This window comes from Drosophila bipectinata, chromosome 2L (genome assembly GCF_030179905.1).
Source record: "Drosophila bipectinata strain 14024-0381.07 chromosome 2L, DbipHiC1v2, whole genome shotgun sequence".
NCBI lineage: Eukaryota > Metazoa > Arthropoda > Insecta > Diptera > Drosophilidae > Drosophila > Drosophila bipectinata.
In genome coordinates, this window is record NC_091736.1 from 22,317,993 (window position 1) to 22,332,393 (window position 14,401).

At 39.1% G+C, this 14,401-nt stretch overlaps 1 protein-coding gene and 1 long non-coding RNA gene across 5 annotated transcripts in view; one reads left to right on the plus strand and one right to left on the minus strand.

Moving 5' to 3' along the window:
• The first annotated feature begins 6,045 nt into the window (after positions 1–6,045).
• Positions 6,046–7,373, plus strand: LOC138925820 (uncharacterized). Of its 2 annotated transcripts, none has more exons than XR_011442047.1 (3): positions 6,046–6,158; positions 6,225–6,728; positions 6,781–7,373. It is a non-coding gene; the product is annotated as an uncharacterized lncRNA (long non-coding RNA). The 2 variants fall into 2 exon arrangements; XR_011442046.1 differs by having other exon boundaries at positions 6,053–6,158; positions 6,212–6,728.
• Positions 7,374–12,070: 4,697 nt separating this feature from the next.
• Positions 12,071–14,401, minus strand: part of Ir40a (Ionotropic receptor 40a) — a 32,956-nt gene continuing 30,625 nt past the window's right edge. Inside the window, exons 6-8 of one of the 3 annotated variants that reach the window (XM_070277709.1) lie at positions 13,527–14,031; positions 13,209–13,471; positions 12,071–13,145 (exon numbers count right to left, since the gene is read on the minus strand). In XM_070277709.1, coding sequence (XP_070133810.1) covers positions 13,015–13,145; positions 13,209–13,471; positions 13,527–14,031 — 899 coding nt within the window. In that variant the 3' untranslated portion in view covers positions 12,071–13,014. The remainder of the gene's footprint in view (positions 13,146–13,208; positions 13,472–13,526; positions 14,032–14,401) is intronic. The other 2 variants (XM_070277710.1, XM_070277711.1) reach the window with 2 other exon arrangements.

The following is a 14,401-nucleotide window of genomic DNA, read 5'->3' on the forward strand; positions in this document are numbered from 1 at the left end:
GTTTTTAAACAAAACACGCTGCGTGCGGTTCGATAGATAAGAGGTCAACCACTGTACTATATGTGAAGAAAACCCCATAAGACACAGCTTATGAAGGAGGAGATGGTGGTTCACAGAGTCAAACGCTTTACTAAAGTCAGTGTATACCACATCAGTTTGCATGCGACTCAGAAAACCTCTGTGGATAAACGAAGTGAATTCAAGAAGGTTAGTTGTGGTAGAGCGATGCTTGACAAAACCATGCTGTGAAGTGGAAATAATGCTTTTACAAAAATGTTTCAGTTGGAAAGTAACCAGTTTCTCAAGCAGTTTGGGAATCGCAGATAGCTTAGCAATCCATCGGTAGTTCTCAATAAGTGCTTTAGAGCCTTTCTTATGAAGCGGAATAATAAAAGATTCGTTACATCTCTTGGGAAGACATGCCAGCTCCAAGGATAGGTTGAATAAGATAGAACAGTACCTTAGAACACAGCTAGGAACATTGTCAAGTCCAGCAGAGAATGATATATCTATTGTTGAAAGAGCTTCGAACAGATCCTGAATTCGAAATTTTGAAAAGTAAATGTTGTTTATATGTGGTAATTTATAAGGATAAGAAGAATTGTGGTTATATAAATCGGACGAATAGGTGGTTTGAAAAAATGACGCAAAGAGATTAGCAATACCTTGCTCAGAAGAACGTGAAATATTTTTATATGAGAGGGAAGGAGGAAAAAGATTTGATTTACGTTTCATATTGACAAAGGAGTAGAAGGAGCTTGGATCGTTACGAAAGTTTACCTTACAATTCCTGATATACTGCTTATAGAGTTGATCGTTGAGAATAATAAACTGGTTGCGAACATAAAGAAAGTTTGACTGGTGCCACATCGATCCTGACTTAAGAAACTTTTTGTAAGCTCTGGATTTCCTGTTCTTAAGACGAGAAAGGTGTTTATTATACCAAAGATTATAAAGTACATAGATGGGACATCTCATACAAAGAAAAATTTTCTATGGCGGGTTCCAGCAGTGGAACCCGCTGGAAGAGCGGGTTCCATTGCGCGACAAGTTAAGTTTGAGAAATTTTTCGCGAGACAACGAATGAGGAATAGCCGAGTGGTAGTGTGCTTGGCTGGTGTGCAAAGTAAAATGAGTTCAAACCAGGCTCGGGACATCCATTTTTTTTTAATTTTAAATCTATTTATATTATTGTTTTATTATTTTAATGAGTTTTCCTAAATTTATAATCCAATAAAAAAAATACAAAATTGTAAAATCACCTTAACATCGTCTCAGGTGGTAGTGGAACCCGCTGTAAAAATGTCTATAAGTGCGGGTTCTACGGCATTTTGGCAGGCCGCGTCGTGGAACCCGCTCTCAAATGTTTTCATTTTTTCCGTCGTGGAACCCGCTGTATAATGAAAACATTTGAGAGCGGGTTCCACGACAAACGCCTGGCAGATGAGATAGGGAGAGAGAGAATTCTATTTTTAGATCGTAACATCTTTGGAACGATGAAAATTTGAAACAAAGTAATCGAACCAATGTAAGAGTAAAGAGATCAGAAATATCTTTTACTATCCTTACTCGTCAACTCTGTTTTTGGTATAGATTCTAGCGCCTCCTTTAACACCAATTTTATGTATCATAAAATCAACTTCGAGGGTAGCCTAGATGGATAGTGCGCGATTCTTATTCATGGGGTCCTGGGTTCGACTTCATTAGCGGGCGGTTGTTTCGATTTTGATAAAGTTTTAGTTTTATGATTCTTTTTATATTTACTTTTATTTTTATATATTTTTTTTTTTACTTTTAATTTTTACGTTATTATTATTATTTTTAATTGCATTCTAAAACAATAAAAGTAAAAATAAGTGACGGACGTGTCTGATGACAAAATGCCGGAAGGACTTCCTTGAAATTTTATTAGCCGGACATAATGAAGAATTAAACAATTTTACAATTGTAAAATTAAAGAAAAATATTACAATTAAAGAAAAAAAAATAATAATAATTATAAAAGAAAGAAAAAGTTCAAAGTCCTTACGAGGATTTGAACACAGAAAAATTACACATAGAGTAGCTACTCTATGCATTACGCTACCATCCTGTCTCGATCTGCGGCGATCAAAAATACTATTTGTTCTACCAACTACCACATCGGCGCATCGAAAACAGAAACGAGAAATTGAAATTGATATTTGGAAGCCAAAACATTTTTACTCCGTCGTGCGAGCAGTCACACATACATACATAGGTTCACATTTTTGTTGACGGATACATGTAATGAGTTCTAAAAATAGAATCGTATGCATGTGCGTTTCCCCCCTCACCAACAAGCTCGACGCAAAAAAGTTGTGCGTTTTGGGCCCTGATGTCCCATCTATGTACTTTATAATCTTTGATTATACCAAGGTGGTTTTGTAGACAATGATACTGGGACTTCCGGAACAAATTTGTTCAAGGCATTATGAATTATTTCGTAAAACGAATCCGTAGCTGCTTCAATTGTGTTTATAGATGAAAGAAAATTCCAATCGATTTCAGCTAAATGATTCCGAAGGGCCATAAAATCAGTCTTTCTGAAGCATTTGAAACGAGGTTTAGCATTAAAGCAAGCATCATTGTGAGGCACATCAATTAACACCGATGCTAATAGTGTAGGGTGGTGAAAGTCTTCAGGAAGCGATAGCGGCGGGTACCGAATGACTGTCACAGAGGATGACACATTGGAAAAAATAAGGTCCAGAAATCTGCCATGCGTGTTATGAATTGGATTAATTTGGCGCAGGGCAAGATCGGTTAAGCCATCGATAAAGTCGTTATGACAACTGGAAAGCAAGGAATTGTCTACCTCAGACGGGATCCAGGAAATGATGGGAAGGTTGAAATCTCCCATGATTAGAATTAAATCACGGTCCTTGGCCAACGAAAAAACAGACCTAATGGCATCAAGATGGTGAAAGTACACAATATCTTCAGCCATGGGAGGAATGTAGGAACAGGTCAGGAAAATATGAGACGAGCCCGTTAAAATTTTCATCGCAATGAACTCAACTTTCTAACGTTTTGATAGCAGCAGGAAAATACGGTTATTCAGTTTTTTGAAGCAGTTTCAGGGCTAGGATTCTGGGCGTCTTTGGCTAGGAATTCATGAATGATACTGTGCTCAGGCCAAGCTACAGGATCAAGTGCTTTTTCAAGGTAGGAATCAGGTATAACTATTTTAAAAGAAGAAATAGAACGCTTATGCTTCAAGTTAAACTTAAAAACAGCTATTTCATTAGGAGCTACCTTAAGATGATTTAACAGGTGACTCTTGACATCATCAACAGTAGCATCCGGCATAAGCCGAGAGACAAAAATGGCCTTACGAGGAGCAACCGCCCTCAGCGTAAGTCCAGAAGATCTAACTTCAGGCGCCACACCAACCAGAGGCCTTGGAGACATCACAGCTAGAGCAGAGGGTAGGTTGTCCAAAGATGTCCAACGATGGAGGCTCCAAGATGAGAGGTGGCTCGCGATTTGTACTTGGTACACTGATCGCTTCTTGCAAGGGATAAATATTAGAGTGCCCTGAAGGAAGGCTCATCAAGTCTTTGTAGCTCATCGTATATATTGCACGAAATAGCCATGCAAAAGTTTACGTGCAAAACAAAAATTAATTGAAGCAAGAAATTTTCTTGCAATTTGCTGCAAATTATTTTCAACTTGCTGCAAATTGTTTGCATCGTGTGTACCTAGCTTAAAAAATGTACATGGGCTGGCAAATTTGAATTTTTATAATATGAATATTAACAAAAAAAAAATTATAAATTTCAATATTTCAAGCGTTTTTAGAATCAGGGTAAAGATTTTCTAATAGCTCGATCCAATTTTACCTTGCATAACGCTGAATGTTCTAGGAATTAAATTAGTCGCTGCCAAATTCAAATTACCAAGATCCGAAGCAGTTTTATAACTTTGCAAACACTAAGCGTAAACATGTACCTTTTTATACCCTTGCAGAGGGTATTATAATTTTGTCCAAAAGTGTGCAACGCAGTGAAGGAGACATCTCCGACCCTATAAAGTATATATATTCTTGATCAGGATCACCTCCTGAGTTGATATAAGCATGTCCGTCTGTCCGTCTGTCTGACTGTCCGTTTCTACGCAAACTAGTCTCTCAGTTTTGAAGCTATCGACTTGAAACTTTGCACACACCCTTCTTTCCTTTGCACGCAGTATATATGTCGGAACGGCCCGGATCGGCCGACTATATCCTATAGCTGCCATATAACTGATTGATCGGAAATGGTATAACTTTGGTGTTTTTAGAGTTAGAGAGTTTAAATTTGACACGAAAGCTATTTTTGGCAAATCATTACTACATGCCAAATTTCATAAGGATCGGCCGACTATATCTTATAGCTGCCATATAACTGAACGATCGGAAATGACCCAACTTTTGTGTTTTTAAAGAAAGAAAGCTGAAACTTAGTTTTAATTCTATTTTTGGTCAGTTAATCAAACCTGCCAATTTTCATTAGAATCGGCCGACTATATCCTATAGTATAACTGAACGATCGGAAATGGTATTTGGTAGAAATATCAATTTTCGTATTTTTGAAGATAGAAGCTTGGGACCTTTTTTTAGATTTTTTATTGTAGTTTATTGGTTTTATTATGATTTAATCATAAGAATCGGCCAACTATATCCGATGTTTGCGATATATATCCGGTTTTAACTGCAAGGGTATATCAACTTCGGCTCCGCCCGAAGTTAGCTTTCCTTTCTTGTTTTCATTAATTTTAGCTCGTTTCCCTCGAGTGCCTATTTGGTAATCTGTTCAATCGATTCCCAAATAGGACATTAGTCTAACATTGGTAAATTCCAATTACATGGAAGAATTGGGCGCCAAGCTGGCCCATGATGTCCATCTTGCCGCAGAGGAGGGCTTCGCGAAATAGCCAGAAAACCTCGTCGATCCAAAGGAGGCAGCTGCCTTCATGGCCACATTGGCAACGGTCTTTGTGCAAAGAATTCACAAAGAACTTAAGGAAATGTAAGTATTTATATTATCATATGTCATAAAAAATATATATAATTTTTTTTTCCAGGCACATGGATTTGGCGGACTGCGATTTACTAACCCCAGACGAGAAGACTAGGTAGGATGACGAGGAGCCAGGACCATCGAAGAGGATGAAGATGAGTTAGTATTAGTATTATAATATAGTTCAGTATTAGTTTTTGTATTAGTTTTAGTTTAGTTAAGTTGAATTTCGTTTTTGTACAGTGGATTAGGCCTCTCGGGGATACCACTTTAAAAAAAACGCGCCATTTACTCTACCGAAAAGGTGGTGTGGAAAGGAGTATTTTTAACTAGAAATAAATTTAAACAATTTTTAATAAATTTTAAATTTTAAATTTTTCCGATCGTTCAGTTATATGGCAGCTATAAGATATAGTCGGCCGATCCTTATGAAATTTGGCATGTAGTAATGATTTGCCAAAAATAGCTTTCGTGTCAAATTTAAACTCTCTAACTCTAAAAACACCAAAGTTATACCATTTCCGATCAATCAGTTATATGGCAGCTATAGGATATAGTCGGCCGATCCGGGCCGTTCCGACATATATACTGCGTGCAAAGGAAAGAAGGGTGTGTGCAAAGTTTCAAGACGATAGCTTTAAAACTGGGGGACTAGTTCGCGTAGAAACAGACAGACAGACGGACATGCTCATATCAACACAGGAGGTGATCCTGATCAAGAAAATATATACTTTATAGGGTCGGAGATGTCTCCTTCACTGCGTTGCACACTTTTGAGCAAAATTATAATATCTTTTGCAAGGGTATAAAAATGTAACCCGTTTTCCGTTGTCACGACATCACATGAAAACGACCTGACCGATTTGGCTGATTTTTTTTTTAGTTTTCTAATACTGTCTACAAGATACTAACGGAAAAAATATTAAGAAAAGCGTTCTTAAGTTGCCGCGAAAACCATAAAAACAGGCGTTTTCTATTTCCTATACACAAGCAAATAAAACTGGCCTGGTGCTGGTTGTCAAATGTGTGGTTGCGTTTAGAAATTGGTTGTTATTTAGTGACAACGCATTAGTGACAAGTTTGTTTGTTTTAAAGACTAAGAAGTTTTTGTTTGCTAATAAGTGTTTGTTAGTCACAGTAAGTTCACTTCACTTCATATCTTTTTTTGGTAACATTTGGTGACTACACAGAAACCAATACAAGAAACCAATACAAGAAACCAACAATGCCAGCAACCAGACGTACAAATTTAAGCCGCAAAACTCGAAATACGGCAAGTCAAAGATATATAAGAGCAAATCTGACGAATGAGCAACGCGAAGCGCGAAATAAACTTCAACAACATAGAAATCAACATAGAAATTTTGTGTTTAATCCCCACAGAGCTGCATTCAGTTATAATATGGCAATTGATTACAGTTCAGAGCCAATTGTTGCTATTGGACTAATGAATATTGAAGTGAAGTGAGTCCACATTGAAATGGATTGAAATTCAAAAAAGAAGTCCCTGGATTGTGTTGCGCCAGCGGCCAAGTCAAATTGACCCCATTGGTACCACCACTAGAGCGACTACATTCATTGGTTTCCGGAAATGGGCCAGATTCTAATCATTTTTTGACTCATATCTAGCAAGACAATAATTGCTTTCAAATGACGTTATTTGGCGCAACAAAAGTTATTCGAGACAATTTTTTACCTACTTTTAAGGTAAGTAACATTTGCTCTACAATTACCTAAATACATGTTTATATTCTTGCAGATTCTGGATCAAATATATCATAGAAAAGGTTTCTTATTGCCAGTGCCGGATGAAGACTATACATTTTTGCAAATATATTTTATTGGCAATTTAACAAGAGAAGTCGATCAGTGTTGTGCACACAACCACTCAGTGAAAAGATCCATTGTGGAACAGCTTCAAACATTTTTCCATCAACACAATGAATCAGTTGCATTATTCACAACTGCATTAGACCGCATGCCATCAGATAATCATTAAATTATCATCAGACCCGATAAGGCGCCTGCAGGACAACATGCTGGACGTTTTAATGCGCCAACAATTGATGAAGTGGCTATTGTCGTCGTAGGAGAAAATTTAGAAAACCGAGACATAGTTTTACATCGGCGGAACGATCAACTTCAGTGTGTGTCTGAAACACATCGATCATATGACGCCTTACAATATCCTATACTATATCCTATACATACTATTACGGACCCTAAAACAGAAACAGTACGAAAATAATTGAAAGCCCTTAACTGTAACCATACAACATATAGACTACTCCGTTGTTGACTTCTCAGGTATCTCTGGACTCCAAAACTTCACCCCAAAACTTTACTGTGTTTTTTTTCCATTATATTTCCATTTTTCCATTTTTTTTCCAAAATAAGAGAATTTTCTCGTAACAGAGTTTCACTTTTCTTGAGTGAACCTCAAAATACATCTTAGAAGAGCTATATCGGTAGAGCTATAGAAGAGCTATCGGTACTACTTAAAAAGTGCCACCAGTAGCCGAATCATTAAAAAACAGAAAGGAAAGCTAACTTCGGGCGGAGCCGTAGTTGATATACCCTTGCAGTTAAAACCGGATATATATCGCAAACATCGGATATAGTTGGCCGATCCTTATGATTACATCATAATAAAACCAATTAATTACAATAAAAAATCTAAAAAAGTCCCAAGCTTCTGTCTTCAAAAATACGAAAGTTAATATTTCTACCAAATACCATTTCCGATCATTCAGTTATATAGCAGCTATAGGATATAGTCGGCCGATCCTAATGAAATTTTGTAGGTCGGATTAACTGACCAAAAATATAATCTGTACCAAGTTCCAAGCTTTCTATCTTCAAAAACAAGAAAGTTGGATCATTTCCGATCGTTCAGTTATATGGCAGCTATAAGATATAGTCGATATAAATTTGGCATGTCGTCGTAAAAATAGCTCTCGTGTAAAATTTGAACTCTCTAACTCTAAAAACACCAAAGTTATACCATTTCCGATCAATCAGTTATATGGCAGCTATAGGATATAGTCGGCCGATCCCGGTCATTCCGACTTATATACTGCGTGCAAAGGAAAGAAGGGTGTGTGCAAAGTTTCAAGACGATAGCTTTAAAACTGAGAGACTAGTTCGCGTAGAAACAGACAGACAGACAGACGGACATGCTCATATCAACTCAGGAGGTAATCCTGATTAAGAATATATATACTTTATAGGGTCGGAGATGTCTCCTTCACTGCGTTGCACATTTTTGGACAAAATTATAACCCTCTGCATGGGTATATAAAATGATAATGTTTTAGCTAATAGCATTTCACAAAATCTTGTAGCTTTCGCCGTTTCAAAACAGGTAGACCTAGCAATAAAATAGCTTAAATGCCAACAATGTTCTAAGCTATTAAGCAATATTTTCGATACAACGATATTTTTTTTGTAAATTTTGCACTGATGAAACAACCTTATTTTTTAAAATATCCCATTAAATTCTTGAATATAACACTTTACTTAAATTAATAAAAGAAAACAAAATGTAACTTATAAAACAGCATCTTTTGCTGCCCCCTGCCCGTCACATTAAAGCCGATGAATGTCACATATAAGGTAAGTATCATGAGGTTTCTTCGTACCTAATATTTTTGGTTATGCCCCCTAAACAAGAGAGACTCATATTTTCACCTACGAGAGGCTAAACGACACTGTCATTTTTGGAAATTTCCTGCTAATAATTGTGGACAGTAATAAAAACTTTAGTATTTAGATTGTACCACCGGTTGCTACACCAATGTCATCCGGTTCTCATTTTATGGGAGAATTTTATCCTGCAAGCCGTGCCGCGGTTTCTCTTCCTCGAAAACCCTACATATGTAATAAATAAAAACTTTAATAAAAAAAAACTTAAAAACTGTAATAAAAACTTCAGTGTTTAGATTGTACCACCGGTTGCTACACCAATGTCATCCGGTTCTCATTTTATGGGAGAATTTTATCCTGCAAGCCGTGCCGCGATTTCTCTTCCTCGAAAAACCTTCATATGTATTTTTTTTAATGACTGATGATTTCTCTTTCATTGGTCAACCGTAGTTAAAGGAAAAGTAGTTTGCATAAAAAAATAAATAGTTTAAGCAGTTTCCGTTTCAGCTAAAAATACTATAGTTTCTCTTTTAAAAAAGAGTTCAAATAGTTTCGTTTCAAATATCTCTTCTTAGTAACATATGGTACTTGCTGCCTTTTGAAGTAAGACAATGTCCCAAAAACTTGTTTAAACTGGCGCTACAATAAAAACATGATCGGATCGGAACATGCAAATCGTAATTTCAAATCGGATAGTTTTATCTCTTATAGTCTTCGAGATTCAAACGTTCAAAATTTTAACACGTTTGTATGGGAATGGGAATATACATTAGAGGTCTGCATAGATACACTCTTATGCATGCGTTCATACCGACAGACGGACATGGCTTGATCGACTCGGCTGTTGATGCTGATCAAGAATATATATACTTTAAGACGTTAGAAATGATTCCTTCTATACATATTTTACATACTTGTATACTTGAATACAATATACCCTTGTACCCTACGAGTCCCGGGTATTTTTGAGGTTATATCGGGTATATCCATGTTTGCGACATATACCATATATGGTTACGAAGAGGTAATCAGGTTGATTACCAGCAACTCGAAGTACGTTTTCGGTGTGTTTGTGGACTTTAAGGGGGCTTTTGATCACCAGAGTTGGGCTAGGGTGATGAGAGGTTGAATGAGTGTGGGTGCCGGGACGTAGCTCTTTGGAAGAGTTATTTCTCGGGACGTAGTGCATGTGTGATGTGGGTAAATGATATTGTGAGTATCGATGTGGCTCGTGATTGTCCACAGGGCTCCATTTGTGGTCCATTTATATGGAACCTCATGATGGATCCCCTACCGCGGCAGCTCGAGGAGGTATGCAAGTGTTGTGCTTATGCGGATGACTTTCTCATCTTGAGGGCCAGTCGCGTTCGAGGATTGAGGCAAGCGCCACAGAGTGCTTGCGCATTGTTGGCCAGTGGGGCAGCAGTGTGGGTGTCGGTCTGGCACTGGACAAGCCTGTGACAATGTTGCTGAGAGGCATCTTGTCCAATCGAGGTCCCGGGGGCATTAGGCCTCCGACTGTCAGGATCGACGGCTCCAGCATAAGGTATGTGAAACAGGTGAAATACCTGGGCGTGACCGTTGGGGAACGGTTATGCTTCACACCACACCTTGCCAAGTCTGAAGAACCGTTGGTCGGTGCGGTTGGGAAATTGCGCCGAGTTTGGCGAAATGAATGGGGTCTCAGCAGGAGAGCTGTCCGCACCATATACAGTAGCTTATTTGTTACTTGCGCAACAAATGGGTCGGCAATATGGAGTGAGATAACCTCGACTGTTGCTGGCAGAGGGTGATTTGCAGTTTGAAGTTTGCAGTGTGCAGCGTGTTATATTGTTGGGGAGTATGCCTGTGGGTCGCACTGTCTCTACGGAGTCTTTGCAAGTGTTGTTTGGAGCAGTTCCCCTTGACTTGGAGATACGGCGTAGAGCCGTAAGCTACAAGCTCAAGAAGGGGCTGCCATTGCTGGAGAACGAATGGTTGTACCGTGAAGTGTGAGGGACTGTGGAGAGTTCGAGGCCCAGTGAATGGAAGGCTATGTGAGAATGGGCGGGTCACTTACGAGTTCATTCCAGAAGTCTCGTTTGTTGCCGACCGATCGGACTTTGGTTTCAAACTAGGTGCCGGGTTCCTATTGACTGTCCATTTATCGCTGTCCATTTATTATTTTTGTCGAGCGGTAGGAGTTTTGGAGGCGCTACTGTGGACTGACGTACATAGATGGGACATCTCATACAAGCAAAAGTGTTTCTTAAGTGGGATTCAGCGATGGTTTCTCAGTATTATAATTTGGTACCTCAGCAGTTCTCCTTGGAGCAGTTCCCCTTGACTTGGAGATACGGCGTAGAGCCGTAAGCTACAAGCTCAAGAAGGGGCTGCCATTGCTGGAGAACGAATGGTTGTACCGTGAAGTGTGAGGGACTGTGGAGAGTTCGAGGCCCAGTGAATGGAAGGCTATGTGAGAATGGGCGGGTCACTTACGAGTTCATTCCAGAAGTCTCGTTTGTTGCCGACCGATCGGACTTTGGTTTCAAACTAGGTGCCGGGTTCCTATTGACTGTCCATTTATCGCTGAATGCATGTTTGCATAATCGGCACCTGGCAGACAGTCTGGAATGCCAGTGTGGCTCGGACACTCACTCGAGACCTGGAAGCACGTTCTTTTGTGAGTGTCCGCTGTATGATGATCTTCGTGATCTGGGTGGGTTGGATGTGATTCAGGCCGGGGGGGACTTTGACTTTAGTCAGGTGCTCTCCACTAGCGATAGGGTTGATAGGTTGAATGGGTTTGCGAGAGCCGTATTCAGTCGTCGTCGAAGACCTTGATTTGTGGATGCCGAGGAGTGCTAGGGGGTGAATGGTGTGTGAATCAGGATCAAGTGACTAGGTTTTTGTAGGTTTTGCGGTGTTTTCGCTCACCGCCGGGGTGATCAGTCCCCGAGCTTCATGGTAACTGAAACTGGGAGTGCTTCTTTTAGTTGCACGAACCTGACCTTTTCTGGTACCACGGGTGATGAGGATTTACGGAGATGGTGCTCAACTCCGCCTTGTCACATGTCCTTAGGGATTGTTGGGAACTTAGCTGGCCGTCTTCTAACGGTCTGGTCATTGAGAAGCAGTAAATGCCGCGAGTTGCGGAAGAGGAAGGAATAGTCCTCGCCTCCTCACAGTGAGAAAGCCATGCCCATGAGCATGGTAAATAAGACTGTTACATCTTATGACTCGTCTTCGCCCATTTCATAATGATATTCCAAGCAGCTATGTAAAATATTGGGTCACCAACCCGTGATTGTTCTGGAGTCAAAATTGGTAGTGTCCTGTGATAATTTCTGGTACTACGAGCGCCAGAGCCCACGGAACTTGTTCCGAACTGGCTATGGTTGAGGCCCCTAGGGGCCGTGGTGGCTGTCGTTTAACACCTGAATGCGGGTAGAGCCTTCGGGTTCGACGTGGAGTTGCGTTATACAACCGGGTGCCGGGATCCCATAGACCGGAAGAGCTTTAGGTAACCGAGGATAACCTCCATCCTCCAGGATATAAGCCATGACTAGAGCAGACTGGCTTAAGTGTCGGTATCCGGCGGAACATGGTTCAAAAGGGACGCTGATTGACGCATCGTTTCATATCCCATGCCCGTGAGATTGAGCCAACATGGCAGGTGCTCACGTTAAATTCAATAGACTTTCATACCCTTGTACTCTACGAATACGAGTGTTTAGTTATACCTTAAGCCCATAAGTTAACGAACGAAAAAAAGCAAGACAAAAAAGTAAAGTTTAATTCGAGCAGAGTGGAAATGGATATACCCTTGAAGTTAGGATCGGATTTATATACAGCACATATATTCTACAAAAAACATAATTATTAAAGTTGTTGCTCCAAAATCCTTTGGAAATTTCCTGTCGGGTAAGTATGGTTCAAACTGGAAGCTCTTGGATAGGTATGGTTTTGCAATTATGACTTTATTGTTTTTGTCGAGCGGTAGGAGTTTTGGAGGCGCTACTGTGGACTGACGTACATAGATGGGACATCTCATACAAGCAAAAGTGTTTCTTAAGTGGGATTCAGCGATGGTTTCTCAGTATTATAATTTGGTACCTCAGTAGCATAGCCCCTTCATCCCCAATAAAATAAATAAAGAATAAAAAGAAAGATAAAAAATCGGCACCTAATACATAGATATGATTTTAACGCATTAGTATTTGCAACAAATAGCATGTGAGGCTGTGAGTATGACGTTTCACACATTTATACTTTGTGTGTGTGGCACAGAAATTTCCTATGCTCACGGGATAGGGCCGTGCCGACCACTGCTTTAAAGTAATGGGAGTGAAATTTTTTTATACTTTACTTAATTTTTGAATGAATAATTAATGAATTGCCTTATTCTTTTCCAATTGGTAAGCCAGCTAGTACAATTATCACCCCATTTTAAGTCCAAAACTAGATGGCACAAAAACATTTCCAAGAGACACATCGATCCTGGGGAAAAAACAACATTTAAAAATGAATGTAATATAATTAATAAAGTGTTTCCTGACTCACCTGCAGTAAAGGAACCCACTGCTAGAGCAATAAAGGCTCCTTGAAGTAATCGGAAGTTAAGTGGCATTATAATTTCATTTTCATTGCATGCGGGCTGATTTTGCAAGTCCCTGATCTTCTCGTTAGTACTATGTTTACTGCTTTCAAGTGCTGTTAAATCCGAAGAATGATGATTTTTATTTTTGGTAATTTGTCTTGATTGAGCCGCATATTCTGCTATAGTTATCCTGTCTAGAATTCCGCTTTCAAACAGATGCATGATACTAGGTAATAAGAAAAGAAAATAACCAAAGAAACTGAAATTTGTTCATTACGTACACATCGTTTAAGCTGTCTAAAAAAGGGCAACCAATTTGTACTGCCACCGCCGAATAGCGAGTATATAGCTTTTGGCTGAGCTGAAAGTTTTGAGCTCCATAGCTTTGCATGTTGAAGTAGAGTGTCTCTCGCCCACCCAGAACTGCTTTGTCCTCTCCTCCATCGGCTATTAGCTTAATACCCGCCTCCACTGAATCAATTAAAAAACCCGACCGAGTGTTGGGAAATTGGTGCTGCATTAAAGCATACAGCTGTCTAAAAAGTTCCGTTCCATTCTCCAGCATCTCTAGCGAGCTACTCTCCTTTTCTACATAAAGGCGGTAGCCATCATAAATCATGGCTTCTTTCAGGCGTTGCAAAGTGTTGATAGGGGACTCGCGGGCGGGTCGTGCAAACTGGCTTGTCAGTTGTGCGGAGTAGACATCGGCTAAGACGTAGGTAGCTGCTACCCAGTATACAATTGTTAAGAATTTAGCTCGATACCCGTTATACAGTTCCCGACAAGCTACCAAAGAAAAAGTAAAGAAATTTGATTCTTTAAGGAGGAGGATGCTAAAACGAATGCTTGATATTTTGGTAAAGGCATAACTATTCAACTAAAGAATAAAACGAAAAAAATATTGGCCGCAGAAAAATTTATTGCAACTTTTAAGTTTCAAAGAGTTTTCAGAAGCTTGTAAAATTGAGTCTTGAATTTTCAAAAAAAATATATATAACAGCTTCATTTCAGCTTTTCTTATTTTTTTTTAAATAAAAAAAAATAATTATTTCTTGATTTTTATTTGAAAAAATTGAAAAATTATGTGATTTTTATTTAAAGAATCAAAAATTAAAATCAAATCGAAATATCTCTAAAGCGGCGAAAATATTATATT